The following is a 12562-nucleotide window of genomic DNA, read 5'->3' on the forward strand; positions in this document are numbered from 1 at the left end:
AGGTGTACTAGCGATTCTAAATTGTCCCTAGTGTGTGTGGGTATGTGCGCCCTGCCCGGGGTTTGTTTCCTGCCATGCACCCTGTGTTGGCTGGGATTGGCTCCAGCGGACCCCTGTGACCCTGTAGTTAGGATATAGCGTACATATATATACTAGCTGTCCCACGCGGCTCCGCCCACGTAGTAGTGAAACACGACAAACTTTAGGTAGGTATGCTCCAACATCAAATATTGGCACTGTATCTCATCGTGTACAGCTCTGACAGGAGAGTGTCCCCTGAGAAAAGCACGTGGCCATGATATCTCTGCCAGTCATCAGGTACCCTAAAACACACGTAGCTCTAATCTCTCTCTCAAAAATGTCAAACGTTACTCCTTAACAATCTGTAGATGGTAATGTCTGTTGAACAAACAGGTATCACTAGCTAAGCGGAGGCAAGGTGCACTCCAACACGTGGCGAGAGGTAGACCGGAGGCTGGCACATGAGTGAGAAGGGCCTTGGCCCGCACCTGCTCTGTCGGATTCTCGCAAATCACAAGCGAACTATGATACTATGAACTACCATTAAGTAGTTCTCTCGTGAAAAGTGGACAGACATATAGATAGATAGATAGATAGATAGATAGATAGATAGATAGATAGATAGATAGATAGATAGATAGATAGATAGATAGATAGATAGATAGATAGATAGATAGATAGATGACTTAGCTACAAAACAAACTTCTTTACATCAAAGAATTTTAAAATCTAATCTATTTAACATTTACGTGTCGTGAAAGAAAACTTCTAGAATTAATGACATTATTTTAAATGCATTGTCTGTTTTTTGCTGAAACACTGTTTAGAGTTACAGACACCTTTCCGTAGCTGATGCCTTGCCTGAGGCTTATACCTTTTCTATAATTGTGCACATTTTGATCGAGGAGGCAGATTTAAACTGATTTTTAAGAATTTCAAATATTTTCAACTAGCGTATGTATTCATTACTACTTTTTTTGAGGTTGTAATTTTAGATGATAGATGTTAAAAGCAAATATAAAATGGGTTCATTAATTTACACCTACCCAGAATTTACTTCATTATTATTTAAATTTAACAACCTCCTATTACTTAACATAAAGCATTTTAAAGATGTGAGAAAGGAAGAACTCCAGGAAATGTCTTATGTCTCTGATTCTGTAGAATTTTTCAAAATATGAAAAGTCCTATTCCCTTTCATAGTCATATGTTAGATCTTTCACCCTTGACATTACTATTCAGAATGTTATGGTATCTTCTGCTAGTTCTTTTATGTTCAAGTAGGACTAAATGAATGTAGAATTGGACTGTAATTAAACAAAAGAATAGTCATTGTTAAAGCAAGGACCTGTTACACTAGCATTTGTTTCTATAACCAAAATATTAGGCAAAATTGTAGGTGAAGTCAAAAACAAAAGTAAAATTTCTAACTATAACTGTTGTCCCTAAATTTGCCCTAGTTCTCTTGGTTTTCATACCGTTTGGATACTTGCCTAATTCTAGTGGACAGCATACATTTCATGGTTGCCACAACATCAAGGGTCATATGGCATGGGCATCACATGCCCAACAATCATGCAGCATCATAGCACCCAGACACGCAAAATCCATCCATCCATCCATTTTCCAACCCGCTGAATCCAAACACAGGGGTCACGGGGGTCTGCTGGAGCCAATCCCAGCCAACACAGGGCACAAGGCAGGAACCAATCCTGGGCAGGGGTGCCAACCCACCGCAGGACACACACAAACACACCCACACACCAAGCACACACTAGGGCCAATTTAGAATCGCCAATCCACCTAACCTGCATGTCTTTGGACTGTGGGAGGAAACCGGAGCGCCCGGAGGGAAACCCACGCAGACACGGGGAGAACATGCAAACTCCACGCAGAGAGGACCCGGGAAGCGAACCCAGGTCCCCAGGTCTCCCAACTGCGAGGCAGCAGCGCTACCCACAACAAAATGGCTGTCCCCATGAAATAAGACAAGTACAAAATTATGTGAAATGAAGTCATTACAGCAGTGATATATATATATAAATATAAATATATATATATAAATATATATATATATATATATATATATATATATATATATATATATAGTGGCGGACGGCTGGGGTCCATGCCCAGCCGGGATGCCCCTTCGCAATATGTTCAGGGGAAGCAGCCATGGACTTTGCAATACCTCCCCCTGGACGCTAGACAGCTGCCCCCCTGGGTTGGAGCGGTGCCTCAGTTTCCCACAGGGCTCAATGGGAATTGGAGTTGGGTGCAGCCCTGTTGGGTCCCACAGGTGCTGCCAGGGGGTGCTGCAGCTGGGACTCCTGAGCCCGTATGGGCAGTGTATTCGCCACACCCGGAAGTGCAGCCGGAACTCAGCAGTCAACCACCTGAAGCACTGCCGGGTGGACTATAAAAGGGGCCAGCAACCACCACTCATTGGCCAGAGTCGGTAGGAGGAGCACAAAGTGGTGATGCCAAAAAAGAGTGTTTTGTGCTTGTGTGTTTACTTGTGGGACTGTGTTGTGCCTGTGGAGATCACGGGGAAGACGTGCCCCACAGGTGAAGAAAAATAAAAAGTTCTTTGTTTTATACTTGCCTTCCGGTGTGAGTCTGTGTTGGGTCAAGCACCTATTTAGCGCCTTGTTACAATATATATATATATATATATATATATATATATATATATATATATATATATATATATATGGAAGAGAGAAGGTCTGTGATACGGTTTGCATATTTGCAGTTGGAGATCCACAAAGGGAGAAAAAACGAATCACGTATCATAGAATAGTTTTTTTATTCCTGAGCTTTCAACCCCTGTCAGGGGTCTTCATCAGAGGATAATGCTTAGACTTACAAGAATCAAAGGCAATATATAGCAACACATTCCGTATTGGGGGGGGGGGATTTTCTGGAGTGGGTGGCGGTGACTAAGTCAGTATGATCAAGGGGGGGGGGGGGGGGTGTATCGTTTAATTAAAGTGCATATGTCCTTCTTAAGTTGGCATATGCTGGGTTAATGTCCAAGTGTCTGTTGATGGCATTTTCATCTGATAGCCAAGACTCGGCCAATTCTCTGGCGCTTTTTGTACTGGCCTTAAATTTTACTTTTACGTTGTCCCAGTTGAATGTGTGTCCTGTCGATTTAGTATGTGCATATATCAAAGATAGTGCGTCCTTTCTTCTGACGGCGTTGCGATGTTCCTGTACACGTGTTGAGATTTTTTTTGACGTTTGTCCTATGTATACAGCTGAGCAAGAATTGCATGGAATACTATAAACTGCGTTTCGTGTTTCGACTGTCGATTTCTTGTTTTTAGCATTAAACAGGACCGTGCGTAGATTGTTCGTGAGTTTATGTGCTATTTTGATGCCCCACTTGGTCAGGGTGCGTGCCGTGCCTTCTGACACATTATGGTGATACGGGAGTGAATGCCAGGTGGGGTGGGGGTTCTGATTTACGTCGATTGTATGCTGATTCCTTTGGCGTCTGCTGTGTAGACTCCGATTAATGAATGATTTTGAGTATCCGTTCGAGGTGAAAAGTTGAAACAGATAGCATCTCTCATTAATTTTTGTTTCCTTGGTATTACAATGCGTGTGGACTCGTTTAAATAGGGTTTTCACGCAGCTCCGTTTATGAGATACCGGGTGATTGCTGGCGAAGTGTAGAATCTTGTCTGTGTAGCATTGTTTGCGATATATATACAACACAATAATAATGACTATTCACTAAATTAATTGAAATGGAACAAAAATGATTGTAATGAAGTATTACATTTTTTTACGTATTATTTAATTACTTGGTAGTAATAATTAATAATAATAATTTTTTTTTTAATTCTTTGCATTTATATAGCGCTTTTCTCACTACTCAAAGCGCTTAGCAATTGCAGGATAAGGGCCTTGATTACGGGCCCAACAGAGCAGAGTCCCTTTTGGCATTTTACGGGATTCAAACCACAACCTTTCGATTGGCAGTGTAGATCCCTAGCCTCCGAGCCACCACTCCGCCTGGTATACTACATTTGCTGGTATACACATACTACCATACAACATTACAGAAAATTAACAGATGAAAATAATAACAAATTTGTCTTTTATTTAGAAGAATAGCTACCCTGACAAATAAGAAATTAAAATTGCTAGACACAGTTACACTGAAGTCAATAGTTATACATTTCTGTTCTTGAATATGGCTACAAGCTCTGGGCAGTTGCTAACAGAATGACATTGTGTGTAAAAGCTGCCGAAACGACGCTTCGGTGGAGGGTTGCTAAGCTTATTCTCCATGGCAGAGGAAGGAGCTCACCAATACCGGAGAATTTTAAAGGAAAACAGCAACGTTTCTTGATCAAGCAGAGCAAGTTCAGGTAGGCTGGGCATGTGGGTATGTGGTACAGCATGATAGGGGTCTTTGGCATAAGGAGTTTATTAAATAAAAACGGTACAAATCAAGCTCCATGGATGCGCATGGTTATGGCCCTGGGATGTTCTATTGGGAGATTGGGGCTAATCGCGCATGCATGTGAGTGTGTGATTGCTTCTATTTTGTTTATTGACTGTCTTCGGGTTGTAATTATGACACCATGTCCTTAGGAGTATAAAGGGGCCTGAGTAGGACATAGGGGATATAAAGAGGGAAAGATATAAAGTTTATCGAGAGGTAGAATCGGAAGCACAAGCCAGCGTAGTGGTAAAGAGGCAGGAGGTCAATGGCCCTGTGAGGTAGCAAGAGGAACGGCACTCCAGGGGTGGATTGTCTCCAGTGGAACAATATGGAGTAGCAGGAGTGATTGCGAGGACTCCTAGGGATCCTGTAGACACTTATGAGGGCATGTTGGAAGATGGTGGTCTAGCTCAGGGTATCTCAGTGGATGCCGAAGGATGGTGTTTGGGATGACAGCTGGAGAGAGGGACTACAGCTGTCACCATCTAAGCCCTTCTTCAAGACCTGATGGGTGAGCCAAGGAGACAGAGGAGAAAAAGACATGCTGGGCTGACAGAAAAGGAAAGAAAAGGCAACTCGATGACTGTGCTTGGATTTTAACCTTTTTATCCAAAGATTTTATCTCCCACAGAAAAGCACTAGTTTTTATGGAATATGTATTTATTTATTTGAAGGAGCACCACAATTTATTTGATTTTAGGAACACTTTATTAATGAATAAAAAGCCCAATGCACTGATTTGTACCTACTCTTGTTGTTTTCTCCTCATCCACCTTAGTCTATCTCAGTTTCATTACTATTAGGCATCATAAGTTACAGTTGGATTCCCCCTGGACACCTCCCTCAATAAGACCAACAGACCAACCCAGGACAGGCTGGGAGGTTATATCCCTTGACTGTTCCAGAAGTATCTAGATTTTCCCAAGGAAGTTCTAGAGAAAGTTGCAGAGAGATACAGAGGAGTAGAACTTCCAACTCAATGTCTTGCTCCCATAACCCTCAACAGGAAAAGTAGAACCAAAATGATGAGTTGAGAGATTTCTGTAACTATAAACTGGATTGACAAATGAGCAGTCATCTTCCTAATCTGAGTGAATTAAACCTCTTTAGACTTGATGGAGTAGGCTGCATCTAGGCTTCAAAATTTTCAAAAGCATCAGTGAAATTTAAAATAAATAGTTGGTCATGAGGAAGTTATGAGAAAGTGTATTTAAGAGAGATTCAGGAAACACTTCTTCACACAATGGTTGGTGGGAATCCTGAACAAACAATTGAGCCGTGTAGCATTTACAACTGCATGAGATAGTGGGACAATCCAGCTAACAGTTAATCAAGACAGCCTGATGGTTTTTTCTCGTTTGTCAAGCTTGTTCTTATGTAAACTAAGGTGTCCTTAAGCCACAGTCTGTCAAACAAATCTTACTTTCCAATATTATTTCTATTCATTGCACTACACTTTCAATGACCACTTATTTGCTTATTTACTACAAAAGACACCTTTTCTTTTTAATCCTTAGCGACTATAAAGAGCCAACAATCAACTGTTTAAAAAGCAGACAGGTGGTGAGAATCTCCTAAAGAAATTGTGTTTATGTTTGTCACCTTGAATAACACTGACTTAGTGCTTTAAAAGACACTGGAAGCATGAAGGGACACGAGCAGTCAGACCCTGTTAAGAACCTGCATCTTTACTCACTGTGTAATTTGGTGTGATTGTCACTGGCTCCCCATTCTTATCATAATAGGTCTCCGTGAAACTTCGGCTCAGCAATTGTCTGCAATGAAACAAAAATGTAAAAAGCACAAATGAAAACCAAGGGATAGGAACACAGCCTTTCACAGACTGTGGAGTTGTCCTGGGATCCAACAATAGAAGCTTGAATGCAATATGTATTTCCTGGTTTAATTATTTATTGGAACTTGTAGTTCAGTCATAAATAATGCAAGGGAAGAGTAGGGAAAAAAAAGCTTATTTGGGTTAATAAAAATCATTCAAAATGGCAACATAGGCACTTTTATTTATCCCCAACAACTTTCATCTTGTTTCAATAGCTCTGCCTGAATTAAAAAAAGTTATTAAAATATTATAAAGCACTTTAAGTTGAAAATTAAGAATTTTTTCACGTACTTACATTTGACATATTAAAGTTCACTCACACTAAAGGAGTTATTGCTCATTATACTTGAATATGTAAACGATATAAATTGCCTTTATCATTTTTAAATGCAAATATTTCAGCTGTAAACGTTTTTACACAGGCAGCATATTGTACTGTTTTGCATGATCTGCTTCAGCAAACACTTAAGGACAAATCAGAATGATTTCTTTAATTCCAAAAAATTTTGGAAAGTTTGTCTCATTTGTCCTGAGATATTCACAGTTGACAAAAATATGTTGTCTGACTTAAGACTCGAGATTGATTTGCACCTGAACACAGCATGATTATTAGATTAGATTATTTATTTATAATTCTCATTTAAAACAACAGAGGTTGCACCAAAGTTCTGTACAAAAAAGCATTCAGATAAACACAATGCAAACAATCATGTAAAAGCAGATTAATAAAACAACCAATTGTAACATCCATCACAATCCCATTTTACACAATGAAAGTCAGAAGGAAACAAGTAGGTCTTAAGCCAAGGATGAAGACCTGATGTGCAGAGGCAAGTCATTCCAAAGCCTAGGAGCAACAACTGAAAAAGCTCTGTCTCCCCTCGACTTCAGCCGAGATCTTGGCTCTACAAGGATCAGTCATCCAGATGACCTCAGTGCTCTTGGTGGCACATAGGGGTGAAGGAGGTCACAGATATATTTTGGAGCAAGACCATGCAAGGCTTTAAAAACAAACAACAAGATTTTAAAATCAATGCGACACTTCACCGGTAGCCAGTGGAGAGAGGCTAAAATGGGGGAGATGTGATCCCTTTTTCTCGACCCAATCAAAAATCTAGCTGCAGCGTTCTGAACCAGCTGAAGGCATGACAGAGCAGATTTTGGCATGGACTGCTTTGGAACTCTGATGACTCTACTGGAACTCCCTTAGGTCTTCCACAGAAGACATACCGTTCTCTCTCCAGATCCTTCACTGAATACTTGTATTGAATCTACTGAATATATATAAAGTCCTAAGCCTAAAAGTTCAACAGTAACGTTTTTATGTCACGTTTTTTGCCACGCTTTAAATCAGGCTTATTTTAAAACCTACATATATATGTTTGGTATCATTCTTTTCAGAAATTATCAAACTTTAATGTGATGTTGTTAGATTTTTAAATTCTTATTCCATTTTTAAATTATAAACTAAAAAATATGAAGAACTCCTGTCCCGTGAGACGAGAATTTGTGCCAAGAGATTTAACCACATCCGGGGCTGGAAATAAAAGACAAAGAGTAGGACAGCTGCTGTACAGGCTTTTAAATGTTCAAAGCACCACGCGAGATGCAGATCACATGGCACGGCAGCAACAGCAAACCAGCAGCTGATCGAGCAAAGAGGAGGTAAAAAGAAAACCTGTATTTGTTTCCCATTGTATCACCGTTTAAGAGGGGGTTTCAGAGGAGCGACCACGTCTCCTTGGGGTGTGTTTAGCCCCCCCCTTCATAACGCGAGCAGCATAGACGTGAAGTGGCTGGCAAGTGAAGCAAGCAGTGGGGAACCTCCGAGTATTACATATAACTTCTATGTATAAGTATTTACTTTGAATTACATTAAGCTTCCTTTTTCACCTGAACCTCAATTCTGCGATCATTCATCAGTACAAAAGTTTAGTGTCTTGTCTGTTTCTGCTCTTTCAGTGTCATCTGCAAATTTAACTAACTTGTTATTTATAATTTCATGTAAATCATTTGTATACTGTCAGCAAATTTTGAAGTGTTCTTTGCACCATAATACATTTTGTTTTCCAAAATGTTTCCTTCCTTAATGCACTTCAGAACCTATCAGCACCCTGGTTCTCGAATGATTATCTCTTGCACTTACACCACAACTGCTCATAGTGTGCCACATCAAAACTACCTCAAAGTCTTTAACTATACATATATAGCATTCTTCACTGCAGCCTAAAATGACAACACTGGATACAAGACAAGAAAGAGAAAAATTACTCAACCAAAGTACCAACCAGAGCATGTGAAAGCATGTTGTCGTGAGGTGTGACTTCTCCTGTAACAAAAACACTACAATGAGTCGTTATTAGAGGGTTTTAATCAGAATGTTTTTGTTATAGAAGCCATCATAAAACTAAGATGGTTCAGAATTCGTCTTAATTTTGATTCAGTGTAGCTATGAATGGATTCACACCTTTGTTGCGGCACTTTGACAGCATGTCAACTACTTTAGTCTTTAGTTACACAAAACAACTTCACATCTGAGCGTGCCCCAATTCTGCTGATCGTACCTGCAATCTTTGGTATCTGTTCACAGTTCATGTGGTCAACAAGGACAGTAAGTCAAACACTTTTAGCTTAGGTGGCAATTCAGTGAGGCAATGGATCCAGCGTCCTCGGCCTGTATTCCCTGCCTGGTTGTTGTCCGTGTGGAGTTTGCACATCCTGCCCTAATCTGCATGGGATTTCCCCCCTACTTTCCCGAAAATGTGGAGGTTAGTTTAACTTAAAAACTCTAAATTACCTCTGTAAGTGAAAACTATGATTTTTAACAATCTATAAAACTCTGACATGTCACTGAAAAAATAATTTTCAAGGAGCTTGGCCATATTTGATTTCATTTTTTTTTGTTTAAGAACGATATGAATATTTTAGTTATTTCATTTTAAGTGTGTCACACTGCCATTTTAGCGTCTTGGCATTTTTGTTGGGAAATGGCTAGAATGCACTGCACCATTGCTAAGTAAGGCCTCCCAAGAGGCACTACACACCAGGCCGCTAAGGCTTTGCTACAAAGGACAATGCTTCAGATCTTTGTCCGAGATTACAGATTTCAGCCTTGAACAATTTTATTCTTGAACTCCCAGCGTTAGCTGTTCTGATTAATAGCCCATAGCTTCCTCCTTCTTTATAGGTTCACAGCCATAGTGTTTTGTTTTTGGTATCATTCTCATAGTTTTGGTAACAACTGCTGGCAATTCTTTCTTTCACTTCACTTACTGTTTATCCCCCTGGATTATATTTTTGATTTCAAAACTTTGGTGGTGAAAATGCGCACATATCCCAATCCATTTTTTAACAACTTCTTTGTGTTTGCTCACAGCCCACTGTGCCAGCAGACAATACAGCGAGGTTGGCTGGAATTTAAAAAGCAGGCGCAGGGAGAGTCTTTGCTGCGGTCCGGCCGAGCTGCTTTCAGTATTCGCGACTAGCATAACAACGAAGAACAGGTGCCCTGTATTTGGTTGGTTCTTGCCTTGTGCTTGATTCTGTTAGGATATGTTGAACTGGAATAAGTATGGCCGAGAATGTTAAGTACATTTTAGTTTGCCACCATCAGCATAGTAATGACTGAATAAGCTATCTGTGTAACCACAGTGTAACTGTGTAATGCAAGAAATGACCAGTCCACTTTATAATCCCTCCTGTTTCCAAGTGTCATATATAGAACATTAATAATATCGATTCAGAAATATTGATGAAGACAATTTAATTACAACATAATACAACAAGCCAGAGAGTCTCATTATATATACAGTACATGGATATCCACTCATTTTATACATCTGCACTGGGCCAGTTTAGAGTTGTCATTTGACCTAGTGCACATGTTTTCAGAGAAACCTGGAGTAGCAGGACAAAATCTGTGTACACATGGAGATAGCATGCAAACTCTGCATTGATATGAACTGTGGCTGGAATTCATTTTTAAGGGAGATGAGTGAAGCAACAAGCAGCACAAGCCATTGAACCGCAATGCTGACAAACGTTTCACTGGTAATTACTATACAACTACATCATGATTAAGGGTGTTTAAATGAAAGTGTTGCCAATGCATCATTTCATGTTGACTGAGTCTATGCAAAGCTATATTCATTAAAATTAATATTGCAACAAACCCTCCATTATAAACCTGCATTAGTACGAGATATCTGTCATTCATTGTTACAGGATTATGTCAAACTTCAGCTGCTCGCGTGCATTAAGTAACCAGTGATCACGTAGCAATACACTGCAAAAAGAAAAAAATGTTACAAGAATTGCGTGATCCTTTTTATAGCCATTGTTTTTTAGAATGCATTATTATCTTAACGCAGAATTACTCACATACAATATAGTGAACTGATACCTGCTGAAGGAAGAAAAAAAAAAAGCGTTTCATTCTCAAACACACTTAATAATAATCATGTAAATGGGGTCTTTCACCTATCCTGGCAGCAATGAGTGCAAGGCAAGAACCAACACGGATGAGGCTTAAGAAGAAAAATAATATTGGGAAATACAGTAATTTAAGTGTATTAGATATCTAAGTGTGCTGATTTGTCAGCCGAATTGTGCTATCAATGTGCTGTTGAGACGCTAAAAATAACATTAAGAAACAACACTAGGACTAATAATAGATCACTAACTCTTTAAACATTAAACTGTCAGTGAAAAGATTACATTTTATTTTATTAGTTTACTTAATTGCTAATCATACTGATTTTGACATTACTTGGTATCAAAAAAGACTAAAAGATTGGCATCTGGGGATAGCTTGTTTATGCAGTATGATAATGTAAGCAGGTCATTATAAGGAGGCCACTGTTGAAAATCTGCAAGTAAAGAAAAATGACAGCATTTTATTGATAAAAACTATAGACACTAGAGAAGAGGAGCACACAGACAATGATTTAATCAAAAGCCTCCTTTATTTATTTATTTATTTATTTATTTATTTATTTATTTATTTATCTATCTCATTTCATACATGGAGGGATAGATAATCAGAGGTAAATAAAGACAGGCACACATAGTGGAAGAAGACTAATTGGAGCACCTTGTCTGTTTATAATTATTTCTCTTGCCCCACATACATTGCACTTTTTTGTCTTGCATGCCTCCTTTTCCAAAATCATAACCCATCTTAATAACATAGGTATTTTAGGCATAGCCCCTGAACTTCAGGTTTATACTTTCTTCAGCAGTGGTTCACAGTACAAAAGCTAGTCCAAAACTTCAACCAAAATTGTGGAACATATGTGTATACATTTTTTTTTTAATTCACAGCCACCAATTTTGGATAAAGCATCTGTAATTTATTTGAGATCTACCAATCTGGCTTTAGGCATTATCATGGTGTTGAGATGGCCCTCCTTAAAGTATTCAATGACATCTCTATTATTACTGACTCAGGAGACGCGGCAGTCCTTCTCCTCCTTGACCTGTCCGCTGCCTTTGACACTTTTGACCATGAGATATTGCTGATGCAGCTTGAACATCTTGTTGGGCTTAAAGGGGCTGCTCTTAACTGGTTCAGGTCATATTTAACTGGTAGACACTTTTCAGTGACTTTAAATTCCTCTTTTTCGTCTACTGCTCCTCTTAAATATGGTGTTCCTCAGGGATCCATTTTGAGTCCTATTTTATTCTCTATATACCTTCACCCTATTGGAGCTACTTTTAGGAAATTTAACATTTCTTTTCACTGCTATGCTGATAATACACAGGTTTATATTCCTGTCTGCAACTCTGTAATAAATCAACTACACAACTGTCTTTCTGAACTAAGATCCTGGATGGCTAATAATTTTCTTGATCTGAATCAGAATAAAACGGAGGTGCTTATAGTGGGTCCATCAGTTAAAGCCCAAATTGGTCTTGGACATCTCTGCTCTTTCTCTGTCTTTTGCAAACCTCAAGTCAGCAATCTTGGTGTTATCTTTGACAGTAATCTCTCTTTTGAGAAACAAGTTAATTCTGTAGTCAAGAGTTGCTTTTTCCAGCTTCGTCTATTAGGTAAGATCAAGCCTTCTTTATCTTCTAGGGATCTTGAGATAGCTACTCATGCTTTTATCTTTTCTCGCCTTGATTACTGCAACTCGCTGTATTCTGGGATTAGCTAATCCCTGATACACAGGTTACAGCTGGTCCAAAATGCTGCTGCTCGCTTTCTGGTTGGGACAAGAGAAAAGCCAAGCAAAATGACA

At 39.3% G+C, this 12562-nt stretch overlaps 1 protein-coding gene across 3 annotated transcripts in view; it reads right to left on the minus strand.

Annotated features, from left to right (window-relative positions):
- The window catches only part of adam19a (ADAM metallopeptidase domain 19a), a 684192-nt gene that overhangs the window by 229507 nt on the left and 442123 nt on the right, over positions 1-12562 (minus strand). For all 3 annotated transcript variants that reach the window (XM_028801514.2, XM_028801513.2, XM_051928363.1), the window contains exon 4: positions 6180-6258. In XM_028801514.2, the coding sequence (XP_028657347.1) occupies positions 6180-6258 (79 nt within the window). The remainder of the gene's footprint in view (positions 1-6179; positions 6259-12562) is intronic.

The sequence above is a fragment of the Erpetoichthys calabaricus genome, chromosome 5 (assembly GCF_900747795.2).
Source record: "Erpetoichthys calabaricus chromosome 5, fErpCal1.3, whole genome shotgun sequence".
In the NCBI taxonomy this organism is placed as follows: domain Eukaryota; kingdom Metazoa; phylum Chordata; class Cladistia; order Polypteriformes; family Polypteridae; genus Erpetoichthys; species Erpetoichthys calabaricus.